The 13935-nt window shown below is 43.2% G+C and overlaps 1 protein-coding gene across 1 annotated transcript in view; it reads right to left on the bottom strand.

Annotated features, from left to right (window-relative positions):
* Nucleotides 1–13935, bottom strand: part of MOCOS (molybdenum cofactor sulfurase) — a 75721-nt gene that overhangs the window by 39026 nt on the left and 22760 nt on the right. The window contains exons 6-9 of the mRNA XM_006835137.1: nucleotides 11766–11965; nucleotides 9825–9941; nucleotides 5879–6328; nucleotides 567–729 (exon numbers count right to left, since the gene is read on the bottom strand). Of these exons, the coding sequence (XP_006835200.1) occupies nucleotides 567–729; nucleotides 5879–6328; nucleotides 9825–9941; nucleotides 11766–11965 (930 nt within the window). The remainder of the gene's footprint in view (nucleotides 1–566; nucleotides 730–5878; nucleotides 6329–9824; nucleotides 9942–11765; nucleotides 11966–13935) is intronic.

The following is a 13935-nucleotide window of genomic DNA, read 5'->3' as shown; positions in this document are numbered from 1 at the left end:
GTTGGCCCAGGATCGGACATTGTTTCGTTCTACTGTGCATGGGGTCGCTATGAGTCGGTTCCAACTCGATGGCACCTGACAACAACAACAACAAATTTTCCAAGGAGTAGCTGGTGGGTTTGAACTGCCAACCTTGTGGTTCACAGTCCAGTGCTGATCTTACTGTGCCACACCAGGAGTCCAATATTAATACTTTTTTGTTGTTATTAGGTGCCATTGAGTCGGTACCAATTCATAACAACCATATGTACAACAGAACGAAACACTGTCCAGTCCTGTGACAACCTCACAATCGTTGCTATGCCCAAACCTAGTGCTGCTGTCACTTTGCCAATCTATCTCGTTGGGGTCTTCCTCTTTTTCTCTGACTCTCCAATTTACCAAACATGATATCCTTTTCCAGGGACTGGTCCCTCCTGATAATATGTACGAAGTATGAGAGACCAGATAGAAGGAAAGCCATTATTTTACTTTTGTGAGGCTATTAAAGTTGCTTGGGGAAAAAATTACCAAAATATCAGCCACTCTTGACAGCTGCTTTATGAATATGTACCCAGTTTTCACACCTTTGGCTTTGAGGACCATGATCCTTTGCTGCAGGTCAATGAAGGGCTGGATCAGGCAGAGCCGAGGTTCCTGTTTCTGACTCAGGCAAATACCGTTGTGATTCACAACCATCCAGCTCCGGTCATACAGCAGTCCTTGGTTTCCTACAGGCCACCTGGTCACCTAAACAAAAAGGTGGGTGAATTTTAGGCCTGGACTGCAGTAATGACCGTCACATTATTGCATAATGACTGTACAAGCAGATGGATTTTATACACTCAACACATTCAGGAAGAGGAGGAAATGCGAAGACAATAAAATGAAGACAGTACTGGGAACTCTGCAGGACTTGCAGGTAGCAGTGGTGGTGGTGGTAGCAAAGCTTCAGACCACTGAGTTCACTCCAAGGCAGGTGACTATGAAAGTCTCATATTTTCAACAAAAGTCCACAAATGAAGAAATAACATTTGTCTTTCAAGAAAGGGAAAATCTTCCTGTTACAGAAGATAACTTTGTGAAACTGCAAGTTAAAGCTTGTGCTCTGAGTCAGATAAACACAAAGCTTCTGGCAGAAATGAAGATGGAAAAAGACTTCTCTCTTGTTGGGAGAGAAATTGCTAGAATTGTGTTAGATGGTGTGGTGCCATAGGATAAGCACTCAACCTCAACGTCGGTTTGAACCACAAGGTTGACGGTTCAAACTCACCAGTCACTCCTCGGAAACCCTGCACAGGGTCGCTATGAGTCGTAATTGACTCAAGGACACTTAACAACTAGAAGTTCAGCCCACACAGTTCAAAGATCAACTGCAATTTGTTTCTAATTAGATCTACTCATCATATTCACAGCTAGATAGCCATTAATCATTGTTTGATGTTCGCGCATACTACTATGTGAATGAATGAATATGTGATAATGTGGTTAGACTGTATTTGCAATTGCCTTTGGTTTTGACCAGCAGCGTATCTGATACTCTCCTTCTATGTAATCTTAGGTAAATGATCATTTAGTTTTCTTTGCCCAACTGTAGAGAAGATAAAAATAAGTATAATAGCCAGAATGAAAAAAAAAAAAGAAAGAAAGCAATGGGAAAGAGATGGCACAGAAGATGGATCTCTCCCACTCATCATGCAGATTCACTCGAAACCATCCTAGTTCTTAACTAGGTTATGCATGTGCATGGTGCAGCATTCAGAGCGATCTCCACCCATCTGCTCCCCAGGTCCCCTTCCCACAGCTGTCTACTATTCCTGCTTCTTGTATGTTCTTCACGATACTGGGTGCTACACAGACCTAGCCTTACTACACACAAATGGCAGTTGTCATTTAGGATTGAAATGTATCCTCCGAAAGTATGAGCTTTAATCCTAACCCCTATATTTGTGAAAGGAGCTCTGGTAGCGTAGTGATTACAAATCAGGCTGCTATCCTCAGGGTTAGCAGTTCGAAACTACCAGCTGTTCTGTGGGAGAAAGAGGAGGCTTTCTGCTCCCATAAAAATTTACAGCCTCAGAAACCCTGTACAGGGTAGCTATGAGTCGGAACCAACTCCACTGCACATAACAACAACAACAACAACATATTTGTGAAGTCCTGGTGTAGCATTGCAGGATGAGCACTGGACTGCTAATTGCAAGGCCGGCAGTTCAAACCCACCAGCCACTCCTCAGAAACCCTATACAGGGTCGCTATGAATCAGAACCGACTCTATGGCCTATATTTGTGGATATAATCCCATTTTGGAGAAGGAGTCTCTTTGCTATGTTAATGAGGTCACACAGTGATATTTCACAAAAGTGTGTTCCAAGACAATTATCTTTGAGATATAAAATGAGCAGATTAGGAACAAAGTAACAGAATTGAATAAAGTTAGATGCCACTCCATGTGAAGATCGCCAGGAATTGAGGAACAGATGCTAAAAAGAGACAAGGACCTCTCCCTAGAGCCAGACTGAGAGAGAATAAATTTGTTTGTTAGAGCTTGTGTTTCTGTTATAGCAACATTAGAAAACTAAGACACAGAGGTGGTGGTGGTGGTTATGAGCCGTGAAGTCGATCCGACCCATAGCAACTCTGTACAGGGTTTCCAAGGCTATAAATCTTTATAGGAGCAGAAAGCCTCACCTTTCTCCTGTGGAACAGCTGGTAGTTTCGAACTGCTGACCTTAAGGTTTGCAGCCCAATTCATAACCACTATGCTACCAGAGCTCCTTAGCAACACCCAAAGGAGCATTCTATCAAACAACTTAAGTGTGAAAATGTTCCTGAATTCTTCATAAAATACAAATTATCAAATGGCCTATGGATATTATTATGAATTGAATTGCATCCTCAAAATATGTGTTGGAATCCTAATTCCTATACCTGTATAAATAACTGTGTTTGGAAATCATGTTTTCTTTGTTTTGTTAATGAGACCATTCCAGTGTAGGGTGCATCCTAACCCTAATCACTTCCGAGTTATAAACAGAGTAGATTAGACCCAGAGACACAGGCACACACAAGGGAAAGACAGATGCCATGTGAGGCTTGTCTACAAGCTAAGGAATCAAGGAACACCCAGGGCTACCAACAAGGATGGAATCAATACAGCCAAGACTGATTTGCACTTTTAACCTCATGAACTGTGAGAAAAGACATGTCTGTTTTTCAAGCCTCCTTCTTGTGATATTTGTGTCCTGGCAGCAATGGATAATTTAGATGTTGATCCTTTCATCTCCTCCCTTTTTTCCTCTGTGTATCAAATAACCTCTCCACCTGGAATATGTCCGCTGCTGCAATGCAGCACTCAAATTCAGCAGTGTTAGGCATGAGCCCAGAACACATAATGGATGAGCCAGGAACCCATAATGGGTCTGCACAGGTGAGCCTAGAAGCCACTCTTTCTATAGGAAGCAATGGTTTGAACTCCAAATAACTTTTTAGAACACAATCTATTTGGAGAGGAAATTCTCCATAGCGCTCTCACAATTCTGCATGTCTACAACTCTAGAGCCGCTATAACTGCCTTTTGGTTCCAGATTATCTTTGCAAGAATGTCTCTACAATGAACAGATATGCAATCCTCTGGGATAGAGGGCAGTTTGCTTATTGTCCAATTTAATAAAGGTAATGTCTCCCTCCTGAGCAAAGGCCACACAGGTGTGCTGGCTCTATTAGAGGGGTCAGGTTCCTCAACTATGACATCAAACCACTGTGTAGACAGCATCCACCTGGACCCCTCTGCATCAACCTCCGGCACCTGGGGAGGAGGGAGAACCAACACACACATGAAGCTTGTGCTGTTTCTATGCCATAAAGCAATAATCCTTTATCTCTGACCCAGGAGTCTCATGTCTTTTGTGACAGGCTCAAGTAGGGTAAAATCCCAGATCCTCACAAATCTTTATACCTATTTATTGAAACATGCAGATACCTTTCTATCCCTTTATTTATTAGCTGATAATTCAATTTACTGGCTTCTTCCTTCCTTTCTTCTTTGGGTCGAGCTTTAAGGAAGTATAAATATATATATATACATATACATATATAGCTTATTGTTGCTAAGTGTCATCGAGTCAGGATCCGACTCATAGTGACCCTGTACAGGGTTTCCAAGGAGCAGCTGGTGAGTTGGAACTGCTGGCCTTAATGGCCCAAACTGACATGGCAGTTTACCTCATTAACTGGCAGCGCCACACCATATATATGGATTCCTGGTGTGGCACTGTGGTTTAATGCGTCAGACTGCAAAGCCGTTTGAACTGCAAAGTTGGCGGTTCAAGCTCACCAGTCACTCCTCAGAAACCCTATACAGAGTTGCTCTGAGTTGGAACCGACTCGATAGCACTTAACAATATACATATGGTGGCAAGGGAAATGGGCATTTGTGGGGAAATTGAATAAATAAGAATTCACTGAGGATAATGGGAGCCAAGTTTTTCACAGAGGTTACTGATATAGAAAGGGGGTTGTTGTTGTTAAGTGCTGTTGAATTGATTCTGACCCATAGCGACACTATTAGCAACACACCTAGAATATTGTGTGTTGAATAGAAACTTGAAGGATTCATTTGAAATTGTGAGTATGTATATATGTATAGATAGAATAAGGGTAGATGGCTGGCTGGAAAGATAGACGGACAGACAGAGATACAGGCATGTATGTGTGTGCCATGTGTTTGTGTTTTGGGAGGGTGTTCCAAAAGTCTTAGTACATGGCACAGGGTAGACAGAATCGTGCACATACCCCAAAAGATGTCCATTCTGTGCACTGAGAGGACACAGAAAGTCATGATCAAACCTAGCAAAATATGTTTGCTTCTAATGAAAGAAGTGCAGTCCTGGTATAAGCGCCTTAGAATAAGCACTCAACATCAAGGTCGGTTTTGAACCTCAAGACCGGTGGTTCAAACTCATCAGTCACTCCTCAGAAACCCTATACGGGGCCATTATCAGTTGGAACTGACTTGAATACACTTAACAACAACAATGAAAGAAATAAGATTCTGTGGTGAAATAGCCAATTCCAGGACTGAGGCAGTGGAAATAAAGAATGCTCTGTAATTTATTCCATGAAGCAACTAAAAAAACCCCATGTGGCCAGAAAGTAGGAAGTGGTGTGGTAAGCTGTTGGGGTTGCAGGGAGGGTGGGTAGCATGAGAAGTGACAGGTTGGGGCTAGGTCACACACGCTCTCACAGTCACTGACTTTATCTAAGTGGAATGGGAAGCTACTGAAGAGATTTTTGTGAGGGAATTACTTGATCTGGTTTTATTTATAGGAGATCATACTGGTCGTCCCTCTTTTAGACCTAATAATGCAGCTCAGTTCTGCAGAGGTCGCTGAGCTGAACAAATCACATAAGAGCATGGACCCAAGGAATCTGCAAACCTATGTTCAAATCCCATTCTATCATTTATTAGCATGTGATGTGTAAAGTATTTAACATCAATGACCTCAGACTCTCTCTAATACAGAGGGAACTTACTATCCACCACCTATGATAGTTTTACATATCAAATGAAGAAAGCATGTAAAATGCTTCATCACAAAACCAACACACATATTTAGTGAATGTTTCAGCTATAACTATTCAACACTAATTAGGGGTCCACAACTCAGAAACAGGGTCCTCTTGGCGGTCACCATAAGCTGAGTCATGTTCAAAGTCAGTCAATACCAAGAAAGTTAGAATAAGACTGGTTCTTCTATCACGGTACTATGACATATGATCTTAATTCCCAGCATGCTTTTCTTCACTTTCTGCAAGTTTGTCTTCACTTTATATAATTTTTAAAGTTCTAGAATAAACCAAAGAGAAGCAATTTCTGCACTGTAGTATGAACCCTTACCTCAAATGCAGCACAGGATTTGACTGGGTAGAGGTAGAGGTTGGTGACAATGTGTGCTCCATGACCCCCAGCCAGGACTTCCTCAGAAGAAGTCTGCTGTCTTCTGTTGACCTCAGACACAGGTGGGCACAGTTCCACAACATTTGTGGTGGTGGAAAAGCCATTCCAAACTCCAGACTCCATGAGAGTGTCTTCCTGAGGCAAGAGACTGCATACATCTGTGACAGTTGGAACGTTCAGAGCGCTGTGCTCTGCTGATGGGGCTGCGGCCTCCCCAGCGAGGGTCTGAGGGAAGGACTGGCCACGTGATGAACACAATCGGGTTGTTATGATGAATCTGAGGAAGGCCTGGGCATCCTCCAGCGTAGACATGTATCCAAATGAAATCCTCACAGACCCTGTAGGTTGCCCATCTATGAGATCAACATTGTCTCCACAGATGTGACCAGCCTGGGATAAAAGGGAGATAAATCAGCTCAAGTGGCAAGCCCCGCTGTTTGGAGGTTACTATGGGAGTCAGGTACAGTGTCTATGTTGTTGTTGTTGTTGTTAAGTGTCATTGAGTCGTTTCCAACCCATAGTGACCCTGAACAGGGTTTCTGAGGCTGTAAATCTTTACGGGAGTGGAAAGTCTCACCTTTCTCCCATGGAGCAGCTGGTAGTTTCGAACTACTGACCTTGTGGTTCGCAGCCCAATTCATAACCACTGCACTATGTTCAGGAGCCCAATGTTCAGGAGCACTGAGCAGTCAGCTTCATAGACTACTATTATGGATTGAATTATACCCCCTAAAAATGTGTTATTAGAATCCTAACCCCTATATCCCTGGATATAATCCTACTTGGGAATAGGACCTACTTTGCTATGTTAATGAGACCATGTCATTATAGGGTGTGTTCTAGAAGCCTAACGACTTTTGAGATTTATAAAAAGAGCAGATTAGACAAACACAGAGAGAAGTCAGCCCAAAAGGAGGACAGACGTCTACCACATGGAGATCTCCAAGGAACTGAAGAACAGCAAGGCTAGAGAAGCTGAAAAGGAGGCTTTCCCCCAGAGCAGGCAGACTGACAGAACCTTCCTTCCCTGAGAGCCAGTGTCCTGAATCCTATGTCTAGCCTCCTGGTGTGGCACTGTAGGATAAACACTGGATCGCAAAGTTGGTTTGAATCACTGCTTGCTCCTTGGAAACTGTATACAGGATCTCTATAAGTCAGAACTAAGGAGTTCTGGTAGTGTAGTGGTTACGAGTCAGGCTGCTAATCTCAGTCAGCAATTTGAAACTACCAGCCATTCCAAAGGAGAAAGATGAGGCTTTCTGCTCCCATAAAGATATACAACCTCGGAAACCCTATACAGGGTCACTGTGAGTTAGAACCAACTCCACAGCACATAACCACCATGAGTTGGAACTGACTTGATGGCACTTAACAACAGCCTCCTGAACTATGAGAAAATAAAGTTCTGTTCTTTAAAACCATCTACTTGTGATATTTCTATCATAGCAGCACTAAGAAAATAAGCCAACTACCCAGGCACTGGGAGAAACAGCTTCTGGACATTCCCTGTAGCCGCTCTTAGAATACAGAAGGGAGGCCCACATTCCCTGAGAGCTGCCCCTTGACAAGAGGGCCAGACAGAGATACTGGCCCTTGAGTGACCAGCCCAAGGCCAACGTGCCCCTTTTTGGAAGGAAGGAGAGTGGCCAGTATGGTGGTTCAGGCTGCCTGGACCCCCCACCTCCCCCCAGTGCCGAGTCCAGACCAGTCACCAAGAAGATGGACCACGACATTCCAAAGGGTCCATTGTTATAGCTGAACCTGCACTTATTTATGCTCTGAGGCGCTTTCTCTTATTTTAAAAAATAAACTCCAGTTTGGGGCATAACACGGATTCCACATAGTATTTTTTGTTTTTGTTGTTAAATGTCATCGAGTTGGTTCTAACTCAAAGCAACCCTGTATAAGATTTCCAAGGAGTGGCTGGTGGGTTTGAACTGCCTACCTTGTGGTTAGCAGTCTAGTGTTTATCCTACAGCACTACAGTGGCAACTAAAATAAATTCAAGTTTAAAACTATTCAGAAATATATAATAAGATGGGTGAAAACAGTGTGTACTGATCTTCTACATGGAGTCCTGGTGTGGTGCTGTAGGATAAGCACTGGACCGCAAGGTCAATTTGAACTGTAAGGTGATGGTTCAAATGCACCAGCCGCTCCTCAGAAACCCTATACAGGGTCACTGGGAATTAGAACTAACTGGAGGGCACTTAAGAACATCAGCAACAATCTTTGACATGAGAATGGTTTTGTGTCTGCTACTACAATGTCCTTGGGAATTCTTTATCTATGAGTCAGAACCAACTCCACAACATTTAACAATAACAACTACAATACCCAGGTGATGGGAGACACTGGATGTTGTGCATTGAATTGTGTTCTCGCTGCCCCCTCTTGAAAAACAGTGTTTGCAACCTCAGTTGGATATGGGTTTTCTTTGTCAAGTTAATAATGGGAGTATTTGTGTAGGATGTGTCTTAAATGAATCTCTTTTAAAATTTAAAAGAGCATTATTAATCAAGCAGTAGAGACAAGGGAAGAAAAACACCAAGTCGCCTGAAGATGACAATGGACAAGAGGCACGGATTTCTCTCCAGCGCCTATAGAGGAACAAAGGGTTTCCCTACAGCAGGCATCCTGAATTCACACTTCTAACTCCTGAACTGTGAGAAAATATATTGCTGTATATTCATGTCAAAAAAAAACAAAACAAAACAAAAAACCCTAACTATTCAGAAATAAATGAGAGTTTTTTACTACTCAAACTATTAAGACACAAAAGAGGCTGACCCATGGAATGAAAAAGCTCAGGTCAGGGGGGAAATGGGGAAGGGGAGTCAGAGAGGCAGAGAGCTAGCTGCTGGGGCATCTCCAGTCCACACTAACCCAGTGGTACACTAGCTTCAGTTTAGAGATTCTGTCCGAACCCACTGTCACCTAGCCCATTCCAGTCTTAGATACCCCACAGGACAGAGTAACTGTTCCAGAGGGTTTCTGAGACTAAATCTTTACAGAAACTGGCACCCTCATCTTTCTCCTGAGGAGCAGCCCACTGCTTAACCAGCTGTGCCACCAGGGTTCCTCAGTAGGGCTGAGCTCATCAAGTGCCCGCTGCATGTACTCCCACAATCTTACATGCCCTTCATAACACTCCTCCTACGTTTAAGTCTTTGCTCCCAAAGGGAAAAAAAAAAAATTAATCCAAAAGTTCTATACAAGGGGAGCTTGAAATAGTTCATGGAAAAATACCATTGTCTTTCAATTGCATGAACTTTTGGAAGCCTCTCATATAGATAATATTTTGCAATGTTTTTCATTTTTGTTGGCTCCTTTGTTGTCGGTTGAGTGGTGGTCCCTCCAAAAGATAGGTCCACGACCTAATCCCCAGAACCAGTCAATGTGACCTTAATTGGAGATGGGATTTTTTTTTTTTTTTTACATGTACAATTAAGTTGAGGATTTTGAAATGAGCTTAAATCCTGGATTAACCAGGTAGGCTTTAAATCTAATAACAGGAATCCTTACAAGAGACTGTACAGGAGAAGACACACAGCCATGTGAAGAAGGATGCAGAGATTAAAGTTATGCATCCACAAGCCAAAAAGCCACCAGAAGCCAGGAGAGGATTTGCCCCAAGAGCACAGCTCTGCTGACACCTTGAACTTGGACTTCTGGCCTCTAGACGGGAGAGAGAATAAGTCTCTATTGTAAGTCACCTAGCATGTGGTACTTTTGTTGTGGCAGGCCTAGGAAATGAAGGCACCCTTTCATTTGTGCATACACACCAGGCTAACAGGAAGAAGCCCACAGAACCCTAGGCATGCAACCAGGTACCAGTTGCTATGATGTGGCACCATTGGGTTTGGGTCCCTGGTGCAGAACCAACCTGCAGATGCTTCTTGACCATCTCATCGCTTATCCCGAGGTGTCTCTGGCAAGCTCCAGTGTTACAGAAGCAGCCAGTTCGCACTTGGATGTTGTAAAGACTGGCCATTTTATCCACCTGCAAATTGAATATGATAGAAAATCTGTGTGAGAAATAATCTACTTTTACTCTGAGTGCCTGCCAAGATTTTAGACCAGAATTTGGATCTTTGTTTCCTAAAATTAAATGAAAATATGAGCTTGGTATTTTGCTCTAAAATGGCATGATGTATCAGGAGTTTATTAAATGTAATTTATAAAATGTTACTGAGAAATATATACATATACAGTAATTTTATGTAAATAATGTATGAGTCACATGGTTTTTATACCATGCATCATTACTTTCGTAAACACATCATACCAATTGAGGCCATGATAGATACATGTATCCCACCCTGCTGTCCAGCTACCACATCATTTCAATGTCCTGCTTGAATGGATGTGGTGGGCACAGAGGGATCACATATCCCTTGCTCTGATGAAACAGGTCCATCTGGCTACCAGGGACCCCATGTGGCTGGAACAGTGCGTGCCCACACCCTCATCATCCTGCCTACTAGCCTCACATGGAGCCGGCACCACAGAACCTACCACGGGACCAGTTCAGGCTGTGGCCACCCCGCTGACATCCCTCACCCAGCCCTCCACTTGTCTGTAGTGATGTAGCTGGGTGTAGAGTGGCCACAAGGCCCAGATGTGAACTGCCCCAGAGCAAATACACAGCTTCAATTGCTATTTTTCTATTACTGAGATACTACCAAACTCATTCCATGACTGCTTGACCACGGCTTTTACCTTTATTATACAACTATGACTAAAAGTAACATTTTTGGACTATTGAATGAGGTCGAAATTCACTTCTGGAAATGTCACGAGGCATGCACAACATATGCATGGGTGCACTACACCAGAACTTTTTAACAAAACTTCATGATTTCCACCCACTGTATGTGTATGGTGTTACTTATATGGAGGAACTAACTATTAGTGAAAAATACTGGGTATGTATAATTTTTATCCACTTTGATTATACATGTATGTTTGAGAAAAGTGAAAATACCAAATTCAGCTTCAGCCCAAATTCCAAGTTAAGAGTCCACATGTTGCAAGGACAAATTTTAGTGGTCTGGGGACCTGGGGCAGCTTCATGGCATCCAATACCACGGAGCTTTGATCAGCAGAGCATCACCAGCCGCAGCTCATAGGCTGGAATGTGAGGAGACTTCGAAACAATGGTGGGAAAACTCCATTATCTTTTCATTCAATTTTGCCATGAACTTTCTGAAGCCCCCTCATACCAAGTGTTATTGGTGTTGATGCTCTGTTACAGCTTTGCTTTTCAAGATTTCCTAAGGTGGTGCTGAACTGCAGAACTGCGGTTCCATTCAGAAGTTCCAAAGCTTCTTACTGCCCTCTGGAGGCTGTGTGCTTTCTTTGCAACGGCTCAGAGCTCAGGAGCTCAGGGTACCAAAGGATGCTAGCCCCAGTTCCTCTGGCTGTGGGACAAGGACTCTATTTCCCAAGGGGCTGGTGGCTCCGGCTAAACTCAGGGGGAAGCGACACCGCAGAAGAAAGGCCGAGAGATCTACTTCCTAATAATCAGCCATTGGAACCTTCATGGAGCACAACTCTATTGTGATACACATGGGGACCCAGCAGGATCAGCTGAGTGGCAGCTGGTAGGCTGAGTTAAGAGAGCTCAAAAATTAACTTGCCATGTGTGTGATAACTCTGTAAATGACAGTACAGAGGCTGTGGGTAAGGGGCTCCAGAGTGCTTCCTCCCAGGTACCTCAAGAGCCTAGGGTCTTACTGTGCACCTCAAGGCTGGGTAAGGCTTTGGGGGTCCAGGTGAGACCAATTCTGTTGTAGACAGATCAGCAAGATGAAAAGAAACCCACCTGGGAGTAACCAATAATGTCCCCCTGCTCATCCAGCACGTTGAAGTTGATGACTGGACCCTGAATATCGGGGCTGCAGAACTCAGAGTCACTGTAAATCCTCACCACAGGGGCTCCATTGGGGTACTGGAGAGAGGACAGGGCAGCGTAGGTGTACTTCGCCAAGGTAAAGGTGTGTTGCTTTATATTCTCCATCCCACCTCAGAAATAATTATGAACTGTTACAATAAAATCATGGACTTTACATACGAAAAAAAAGGAGAACATTAGAACAAGCAAAACTGGGCCTCAGTAACACCAGTGCCCTCACATAAATGTCCAGGTCTTTGGTACTGAACAGTATTGTTACTGCTGTTGAATTATTTCTTATAAACTCTTGCCACTCTCTGTTTTTATATAATGTTACCTCCTGGTGTGGGACTGTAAGACTAAGCACTGGACTGCTAACTATAAGGTTGGAGGTTCGAACCCACTCCTCAGAAATCCCATACAGGGTTGCTATGAGTCAGAACTGACTTGACAGCACTTTAACAATAAGCATTCCCACCACCTGTCTGTCAGTTTGCCGCACTGTGGTGGCTTGCGTGTTGCTGGGATACTGGAAGTACGTCACTCGTATTTTAAAAACCAGCAAGGTCACCATGGTGAAAAGGTTTCAGTAAAGCTTTGAGGCTAAGACAAGGAAGAAGGCGAGGCAGACTATTTCTGGATGTTTGCCCACTGAAAACCTTCTGAGCAGCAACACAACATCACCAGATCCATTGTTGAAAATGAAAACCTTATGGAGAGCAGCAGAACATTGTCAGATATAGCGCCAGAAGAGAAACCCCTCAGGTTGGAAGGCACACAAAATATGACTGGGGAGGAGTTGCCTCCTCAAAGTTGAGTATCCATAATGACCTGAAGCAAAGTTTTGGGAACCTTCATTTGCTGATGGGCACAACTCAAAATGAAGAGAAACAGCTGCGAACATCTATTAATGATTGGGAACATGGAATGGATGAAGAATGAATCTATAAAAATTGGAAGTTGGCCAAAATGAAATGGAACGCATAAAGATTGATATCCTGGGCATTGTTGTTGTTATTAAGTGCCAGTAAATAGGTTCCAACTCAGAGCAACCCTGTATAGGGTTTCCGAGGAGTGGCTGATGAGCTTGAATGGCAGACCTTGTGGTTCAAACCGACTTTGCAATCCAGTACATTAACCCACATCAGCACACCAGGATTAGGGAAATGAAATGGATTGTTGTTGTTAAGCGCCAGTGAGTCAATTCTAACCCTATATAGGGTTTCTGAGGAGCAACTGGTGAGCTTGAACCACCAACCTTGCAGTTCAAACGGCTTCGCATTCTGGTGCATAAACCCACAGTGCTACATCAGGCAATAGATTAGCCCTAACCATTTTGAATCAGATAATCAATCATATGGTTTACTATGCCAAGAATGACAAAATTCAAGAGGAATGACATCGCATTCATCGTTAAGAAGAACATTTCAAGATGTATCTTGAAGTAGTACAATGCTGTCTGTGATAATATCTCTAGTCTGCAAAGAAGACCACAATACCACAACTACTAAATTTACGTACCAATTACTAAAGCCAGTGACGATGAAATTAAAGAATTCCACCAAATTCTTCAGTCTGTAATTGATCAAACATGCAATCAAGATATATTGATAATTACTGGTGATTGGAATGCAAAGGTTGGAAATAAAGAGGAAGAATCAGTAGTTGGAAAATATGGCCTTGGTGACAGACATTATGCTAGAGATCACATGATAGAATTTTGCAAGATCAATGATTTCTTCATTGCAAACACCTTTTAAACATCATAAAATGTGACTCTACACATGGATGGGAGTTCTAGTGTGGTGCTGTGGGTTAATGTGCTGGACTGCAAAGTGGTTCAAGATCACCAGTCGCTCCTTAGAAACCCTATGCAGGGTCGCTATCAGTCAGAACTGACTCTATGGCACTTAACAACAACAGCAACAATACACATGGGTATCACCAGATGAAATACACAGGAATCAAACTGACCACAGCAGTGGAGATCTGAGGGTTTAAATCCCAGCCCACTGGCTGCCAGCAACCTGGGGAAGGCACTTAACCTCTCTGTGTTTGAGCTTTTTCAGGGGCAAAGCGGACTCAACACACAGCTCCTGGG

The sequence above is a fragment of the Chrysochloris asiatica genome, unplaced genomic scaffold (genome assembly GCF_000296735.1).
Source record: "Chrysochloris asiatica unplaced genomic scaffold, ChrAsi1.0 scaffold00015, whole genome shotgun sequence".
Taxonomy (NCBI): Eukaryota; Metazoa; Chordata; class Mammalia; order Afrosoricida; family Chrysochloridae; genus Chrysochloris; species Chrysochloris asiatica.
Note: the sequence above shows the minus strand (reverse complement) of the source record. Positions and strands in the feature narration are given on the sequence as shown.